This window comes from Xiphophorus hellerii, unplaced genomic scaffold (assembly GCF_003331165.1).
Source record: "Xiphophorus hellerii strain 12219 unplaced genomic scaffold, Xiphophorus_hellerii-4.1 PGA_scaffold_66__1_contigs__length_299863, whole genome shotgun sequence".
NCBI classification, from domain to species: domain Eukaryota; kingdom Metazoa; phylum Chordata; class Actinopteri; order Cyprinodontiformes; family Poeciliidae; genus Xiphophorus; species Xiphophorus hellerii.
Genome location: NW_022587641.1, coordinates 61,214 through 70,187, shown reverse-complemented (window position 1 = coordinate 70,187; position 8,974 = coordinate 61,214). Strand labels below are relative to the sequence as shown.

Below are 8,974 nucleotides of genomic sequence, written 5' to 3'. Positions count from 1 at the left end.
TGTCTGATCACTGTTTTAAAACCCACCTACACCTTTCTGCTCGACTGAAAGGCGTTCAGCCTTCTGCTGGATCCAGGCGGGTCATTATTACTCAAGTCTGTTTGTTACTGTGACAACTGCTGCCGCTGTGAAGGAAGTGTGGAGACAAAGGAAAAGCTGTCGAGTCTGTGTTTTCACTGCCAGTTCAGACGAGCGCGGCTCTAAGTGGCTGCAGTCGATGCTAATGGCCGATGCTAATGGTAGCTTAAGTGATACATTAGCTCTGAATGAGGCCTGAAATCTGATCCACGTTCCTTCAAACTGAGTAAAGCAAACACGGAGGCAGCAGACGGCTCAGACATTTAGATGAAAGATGGAAAACAGAGTTTGATGGATAAAATATCGATTGGTTAAAACTGCAAAGCGTTTCTTGTGTTCTCTCTTTTTCTTTCCCATAGAAAGTATTCCTGGCTCGGTGCTGAGTTTATGTCCTGGATTTAGTTTCTGTTTCTTTCTCTCTGGCTATAAATATCAACACATAAATCCCTTTTATTGATTATTCCAATTTTCTGTACTTTGAGGCTTAATTTAGTAAAATCTGATTTTCTTTCCACCAATGAACTTCTTGGGTTTCCAAAGTGATGTTAGGGTAACTCAACGATTACGCTCAGATGCACAATTATGCAACCGTACATCTTTGAAAAGCATCAATGGAGTCTCCTGAACAGCCAACCAGAATACAGCAAGTCAACAAGAAAACTCTTAACTTCCAGCAGCCATTGTACAGAGCATAAAAACCAGCTGACCAACCGCTGGAGATCAGGTGGTTGCTAGGTAACGACACAGTGCCAGTCGAATGTGACTCAACAGCCAGGAAGGTTTTGAAAGAACTCGTTTCCAGACACCAAATCATGAACTTATTGCCAAAAACCAGCTGAGTGTTTTTCTAAGCGCTTGGTTTGTTTTTAGAAACAGTAGAAACAAAATGGAAGTTCAAAACCAAGCAAAATGTGACCTTTGAACCATAGGTCTTATTAAATTCACAAACCTTGCCAGGTTAAGAAAATATGGTTTGAAGGTAAAAACAACTTGAGTAAAATTGCAATTTTCTCCTTTTTTGGTCACAAAGTTGAGAAGCAACTAAACTTAAAACTCTCAAGAAGAGTTCAGAAATTTTAAAATTACTAAAAGAAAACTTCAAAACTCAAATTTATGCAACAAAAAGGCTTTTGCTCTACATTTCTATTGACTTTGCCACAAACTGATTTGTTTTCATGTCTTAAACCTCAGGAAACTTCATCGGTTGTCATGGCGACTCTTCTGCCTCTTTCAGCCTCTAGACAACTTGCAGCGCTCACATTCAAACTCAAAAAGCTGCTCAAAGATTTTCAGTTCCATCTTCCCAGTGACGTGCGGTGAGGTCATAGCTGGTGAGGCTCTGACTTAATCATAATCAGATTTACAAATATAGACCCCCTGCATGTTATTTACATAAGGAAATTTCACGCATGCGGACAACGCTGGAGGGCAAAAACACTTTCTTCTTCATGTCATCATAGCCGCGCTGCCGCCGTAGAATAATTCTGTTAACTCAATCAAACTTGGACATGTAGATATTATTAATTTCGTGCTCCACAGCAAAGGGAAAAACCGTTAAAGTAAAACTCAAAACCACGTCTTTCTCGCTCTCTGTATCAGAGCAGCTACGCGCAGACTCGTTGCCATAGCAACTGACAACAACGCCACAAAAACACTGAAATATTTCCCACACAAAGAGCAGAACATTCAGTCTGTTGCAGTGGTTTGGTTTTAGGGTTAATGTTTGTTGTGCGATTATTATTGCTGTGGTATGAGGAGAAAACTATAAATATATCGCTGCATTTTACTGTATGGCTAGCTCCGTGGCTAGCTCGCTGTTACTGTCTCTTACTCTGCAGTTGTGGAGTCACAATGTCTGGGATCATGAGCGCCCCCTGCCATGAGGCCAGAGAACTGCCTGCCTCACCTCCAATCTGTTCTCTGGTTTCTGATCGCTGCTCAGCACAGAAACACGTTACACACACAGTTGGTGACAACAAACACTGAACATTATTTAAGTAAGCTAAATTATGGAAAATCAGTTTAAATATTAAATGTTTTAACCATTTTATTGGCGACGTACAGACAGGAGGAGCATGCTCCCATAGAATAGCAGCCAGTGCAGTTAGTGAGAGGTTGATCAGTCCAGGTGAGACTCAACTCACTGCTGCCTCACCTGCTGCGCTCCGAGCATTTGAATGGGAAAATGCGAAAATTCAGCGATTTTGAAGAAAAAAATAATCAGAATTGGTTAAACTAAATAAAAAATAAATACTTTACAGTACAAACCACAGGGTGAAAAAGCAATATAAATAATTGTATCATTATAAATTATTTTTCCATGATGACCCATGTCACTGCATCTTCCTCAGGCGAAGATCAAAACCGACAGAAACCAGGAGGATCGAATGAGACGTTTCAACTAAGATTTCATTAAGTCATGCAATGACTGTGGAAGCCAATTCATTCTAGAAGAAGGCAGAAATGTTGCTGCTTTACTCAGAGTGGCAAGAACAAGATGGAAACTCTTGTGATGTCATCATGGTTTCGATGTGAACCAAAAACGTGATCCGTCCAAAATGAGCTGCAAGACAAAAAGGTCCAACTTTGTCCTTTAAGGTGTCAGTTTCATCAGAAACCAGGGAAATCGACTCACAGTTTCTACCCAAAGTGTCTTTTATCAAATGCCATTTAATGCTGATCAATAATATAGGCCCAATACAATCCCAGCTGGGCTCCATTTCCCACCCAGATGGGGCCCCACACTGAGGGACTGCTGTTTTATTCATGTGTATTTTGTGTATTTTATCCAAAATGCAAATCACTGAAAACTAAATGGGAAAACAAGGAGATTCTTTGCATCCAGATCTGGATGACCTTTTCATAAGCAAAACATGCAGCACAGAGTTTAAGGCCAATTTCACCATCTGTTAAAATGAAGGTTGACTCTGTGAAAAAGATGGAGGAGAAACTTGTAGCCACTTTTGGACAGAATGAAGATATTTCTCTAGTTTTTAGCTGCACGTTTCTCAGGGAGAGTGTCGATAACACAACCCACCTTTTCTTACAAAGTTAGCTAAAAATGTTATTCAGAAGAAAGTTTTGTTGTGGTTTTGGTGGAATCTGCACCCTTGTTTAGCCAAGGATTGTTTTAAAATATAAATGTTTATAGAAATCTGCTTTGGGTCAAAAGCTAACAGCTTCTTCTTGACCTTTGCGACCTTTTAGGTTTCCTGTAATAAACTGGAGAGTGATTCATGGACTCCAACAGGCCGAGTGTCCGAGAAGAGAGAAGCAGGAACATTTAACCAAAGACCCATTAAGCTGCGTTTGTCTGGCAGGTTTGACTTTTACAGAATCAGCTGGACAGATTGAGGCTTCCTGCCTGTTTCAACAGCCGTTCAGTCGGAGCAGAAAACTGTTATCAGCCATTACCATCCACCACCGGAAATAAGCTGAGGACTTTATTCACACACTCAGACAGAAACACAAACCCAAAACATTTCAACTCATACTTAAAAACTATTTTATTAAAAATAGCCGAGTGTCATCAGCAAAATGGATGAAAACCACAGAAACCGCTGATAATAAATACTGTAGATCAGGGGTCTCAAACTCCAGTCCTCGAGGGCCGCTGGTCCGGCAGTTTTTAGATGTGCCACAGGTACAAAACACTGGAATGAAATGACTTAATGACCTCCTCCTTGTGTAGATCAGTTTTCCAGAGCCTTAATGACCTAATTATTCTATTCAGGTGCTGCAGCAGAGGCTCATCTAAAAGTTGCAGGACTGCGGCCCTCGAGGACTGGAGTTTGAGACCCCTGCTGTAGATGGATGGATAAATGGATAAATCAATGAATAAAACTGATAAATAAATGGTGTGATGCTAACCATTAGAGTGTTTTACTAGCAGCTGGTTGAGCTTCTAGCTCTTTCTGGAATCAAGAATTATTGATCCCAAACGTTTGGAGTTGCTGATCAGTTCTGCATGCAGGTTGATAATATCAGAGCATGAATATTTTATTGTGCTGCCTGAAACAAGATGCATAAATAAATTGGAGGCTAAATATAAAAATGGCTTATGAGTTATGAATTATGTTTGACAGCATAATTCATAAACTATGTGAGACCAGAGCCTGAAAGTCCTGAAAGCAGCAAAATTTCACTTTGGGTGGAAAACTGCAGACAGCTTCGCTTTACAAAAACTTCAACAGGAAAATCAAACCAGAAACACCTTCAGAGTCGGTTCTTAATTAATCAGATTACTAATTTAGTGATCGATTAATCGTCAAGTGGAGAAACAGAAAATGAAAGAACATCATATTCAGAGCAGTAATTATGCCAAAACTGTTGAATAAATATGTAAAGCTTCTTAGTTTGTAAAATATATTTTACCCCAGAACTCTTCAAGTGGCATTTTAGCTTCACCTGGTTCAAATTTTGTAAAAAGAAAAAATGTCAAACTAAACACATTTTTAATCCAGTTATTAATGTGTTAATAATAAGTGGAGCAGAAATCGTGAATTTTTCACACGTGATGTGATTTTTAGTTTTATCGATACAAACAATCAAGCATTAGGTAAAGTGCTACATTATTTTAAGCAATACAATTTCTGCTTTTTTATTTTTTCGAAAAATTAACAATTTTAAAATTATATAGAGTACAGTATTTTTCAGACTATAAGCCGCTACTTTTCCCCACGCTTTGAACCAGGCGGCTTGTAGCCCGGTGCGGCTTTTCTGTGGATTTTTCTTCGACCACCAGGGGGCTCTCTAGCAGGAAGTGAATCATTGGAAGTCAAAATTGGAAATCAAAAGAAGAAAGCGCTGATTTTCATTTAGATAAGCTCATGCTAGCAGCAGGCACGACGGAGAAATGTTTTCAAACTCATATGATGCAGCTGTTAAGTTGAAGGCTGTCGATCTGGTATAACAGGAGGGAAATGGAGCCACTGCACGTAAACTCTGCGTGAACGATTAATTGACTTACAATTAATTGTCGGTTAATAGTTTATTAGATTAAAATCAGTATCAATCGATTAATAACGTATGTTTAGATTTTCTTAGTGTTGTAGTTTGGCCACCATCCAGCAGAGGGCGTCGCTGGTCATCCTGAAGTGGAGCCATGGATAACTAAACAAATATGGTGGCCATATCAGAAATGAGACATGAAAGGAACTTAAATGCGTTTCTGTTTAGAAATGTAAACACTAGAGAATCTCTTAATGTTGCTTCTCAGCTTCTCTACTAGAAACTCGCCATGTGCTGCGAAGGCAGGAAGCAGAAAACAGGAAGCAGGAAGCAGGAAGCAGGAAGCGGAGAGCAAATGTAACACGGTAGGAAAAGACTTGATACCAATTAGAACGGTTCAGTTTGAGGGCTACGTGTGATAATGTGAGAAAAACACAAATTTCTGAATATTCATGCATTTAATTATAGATGACACAAAAAAGTTCAAATATAATGATGTATTGTTTAAAATCAGCATATTATGAAAAATGATCTTGTCATTCAGCATTCAGTCAATGTTTTTATCTCTTTGTTTTTACCGTCTTCATTCATTAGACAGACGGCTGACAGCGACCCGCCTCCGACCCGCTTCCGACCCGCCTGCGACCCGACCCGCCTGTGCCCCGCATCCGACCCGCCTCCGACCTGCCTCTGACCCGCCTCCGACCTGCCTCTGACCCGCCTGCGACCCAACCCGCCTCCGACCCGCCTCCGACCCGCCTATGACCCGCCTGTGACCCGCCTCCGACCCGCCTGCGACCCGCCTATGACCCGCCTGTGACCCGCCTCCGACCCGCCTGCGACCCCCGACCCGCCTGCGCCCCGCCTCCGACCCGCCTGCGACCCGACCCGCCTGCGCCCGCCTCGCCCGCCTCCGACCCGCCTGCGACCCGACCCGCCTCTGACCCGCCTGCGCCCCGCCTCTGACCCGCCTCCGACCTGCCTGCGCCCCGCCTGCGCCCCGCCTCCGACTCGCCTGCGACCCGCCTCTGACCCCCCCCGACCCGCCTGCGCCCCGACCCGCCTCCGACCCGCCTGCGCCCCGCCCCTGACCCGCCTCCGACCCGCCTGCACCCCGCCTGCGCCCCGCCTCCGACCCCCTGCGACCCGCCTGCGACCCGCTGACCCGCCTCTGACCCGCCTGCGACCCGACCCGCCTCTGACCCGCCTGCGACCCCGCCTCTGACCCGCTTGCGACCCGACCCGCCTGCGACCCGCCCTGCTAACTCTGCTGCTTGTTTTCATTGTTTGGATGAAACTCGCTGTGGATTCTTCTCTTGACCCACAGTGAATTAAAAACGGTTCGGATCAAATCCAGACAGAAATCCGGTTCAGAATCTCAGATTGAAAATTGACGATCAGAGCTGGAAATATTTAGAAATATTGTACGGCTGAAATGTTCATCTTTAGATGTGGAAATTTGCAGTGAACTAATTACAATTTTCTGGCCAATCGTAAATATTTAAAAAGCAAAAGTGCAGATTCTGTTTATATTTTTTTTTTGGCAGAAAAGTCATTAGAAGTATCGATCTATTGCCAATGTGGCAGAGAAAAGGAGATTTTTAGACCTTAGGAGATAAATAAGACCAATTTCACATGGAAATATCGGCCGATCACCGATTCCCCAAAATTAAGAAAATCGAGGCCGATTTATCGGTCCTCCGATTTATCGGTAATCCGATTTATTGGTGAGATAAAAGTGGAAAGCTGGTAAAAAAAAAAATGTTTTTAAACTTTCACACCAAAACAACTTCCAGCTGTAGGTGTAACAAAAAGTTTATTTGCTACAAATTAACTCAGAGAAGCAGAAATCAGATGCCTGCCACACTTTTCAGATGTTTGAAAAGCCCTGCATGCATTGCTGGTCTATCATAAAACCTCATTAAAATAAACTGATGTTTGTTTTTGCAGCTAACGATTATTTTAGTAACTGATTTTTCGGCAGATTTTTCATTTCACCACTTCAGGTTTTTTTTGTTTTTGGAGTAAATTGATTCTTTTTTCTACAATTAACCAATTAATAACTGGATAGGTGCTTTAGTAACAGATTCTTTTACAGAATTAAATATGCAGCCAAAGTTTGAGAAGGAAAAACGTTTTTTTATCTTAAATGTAAAATGTAAATATATTTTGTACAGCTGTGCTCTCATCGTCTGGTTCTTTTAGTAAATGGCTATCTTGAGTCTGTAAACTCCAGTTGATGAATACCAGATTACTAAATTAGTGGAGGAAAACTTCAATAATCGATTAATCACGATTAATGGTTTCAGCCCTAGTTGCAACGTGACAAAGTAAAGTGAAACAGCATCCAGCTGGCAAGTGGAGGTTTGTGCAGCACCTATACCCCCATCTCTTCCTGCCCTACATGCCCGGCCGGCTCCTCTCTCTCCCCAGAACACTTTCTGCTCCTATTTTGGATTCTAAACCAGGCCAGGCGGCATCAGGCTCCTCCAGTTTTCCTGGTTCCGTTTGAACATCCGAGCAGCTGCCAGGTTAAAGCCCAACACTCCGAACTCTGCGGTAGGTTTCACTGGAGGAACCGGAACCTGGAGTTCCCTCCCGTTCAGGGTTTTTAGTAACGATCGGCTGTAATAACATAACCGGTGGTTATTTTTAGCCCGCGCGAAGACGCGCTCAGCAGCGATGGCTTCCTCCCCCCTCTTACACCACCATGACGCTGTGCTGTTACGCAAAAGCAGGGGTTCACCTTTGGTAGACCTCCAGCTTCCACAGCACGAAGCCAAAACAGCAAAACGGCGCAGAAATGAGCGAATAAACGATCAAGATGCGCAAAGTGACGCGCAGCGCGCGCGGGGGGCAAAACGGGAGAGGCGAGAATTAACTTCTGCTTTTGGCTCCATTTAATTCCCCACAGCGTCTCCGCAGAGACTCTTGTCTGAACTTGGAGTAGGACACACCCTTCATCCCGTCCAGCAGCAGGTAAGCATGAAGCTGTCGGAACCAGAAGAACCCAGTTTGGACGAAAACAAAGCGACCCGATGAAAGCCTGAAACACGGAAACGCGCGCATGCCAGGACACAAAGTAAAGTCTCTTAACTATTTGTAGAGGTGCTGCAGGCACAGGTCCAGGCATTCCCCCTCCACCTCGTCCTCCGTCACCAGGTCCGACAAGGGGCGCATCGGCACCGGGTCGCCCTCCTGCAGAGGCAGCCTCATCTCCCGGACAAACAGCTCCAGGAACCGGCGGAAGGTTTTCTCCTCTGCTGCAGAGCCGGCCATCATTTCTCATTCCTGGGCAGAGACGGACACAAAGCACCAAGTTGTCTGAAAAAGGGAGCAGAGTGAGAACAGCCTGCGCCTCCTGCACAGGTATCATTACCTGAATACCTGTGCAGAACCGGAGGAGCGGGGCCCGAGGACGGCCGGTGGTGTCGGAGCGGCGGACCGTGGATCAGACGGACTGGACGAGCTGTCACCGGCTGGACCGAGCCCCCATTCAGAGCCGAGCGGGAGCGCGCGCCGCGTTATCAGGGATTTCGGCTGATCAGGAGGCGGTGACGTCAGAGGGAAGACGGCGTTTGACGTGAACGCGCACGCAGCCAGCGCCGCTTGCTTTGACGTCCGAGAGCTTTTAGTGGAGATGCCATCACGAAGGAGGATGAGTGTTGGGAGGAAGAGCAGTGACCTTGAAATCAAATCTAATCTAATCAGCAATCTCTCCCGGACTTTTTAATTTGAATAAGTTCATCATTTTTATCATTCATAGTCAGAGCTGCATGGGAGAGGAATGAAAACAATTATTCTGACGTTTTTCTCAGAATTTATTTATCTTTCCATAACCAAGAAAAAAACACAATGCTGGAAAAAAACAATATTGAAAATCCTGTCAATGACAAGAACACAAAGAATTCAGACTTTCTCTCAGATTTGCTCAGATTGTTTTTGC

General features: G+C 44.0%; 1 protein-coding gene across 1 annotated transcript in view; it reads right to left on the bottom strand.

Moving 5' to 3' along the window:
- Window positions 1-8,546, bottom strand: part of LOC116716556 (protein phosphatase 1E-like) — a 47,985-nt gene extending 39,439 nt beyond the window's left edge. The window contains 2 exon segments of the mRNA XM_032557379.1: window positions 8,126-8,319; window positions 8,408-8,546. Coding sequence (XP_032413270.1) covers window positions 8,126-8,310 — 185 coding nt within the window. The 5' untranslated portion in view covers window positions 8,311-8,319; window positions 8,408-8,546.
- Between the last annotated feature and the right edge of the window lie 428 nt (window positions 8,547-8,974).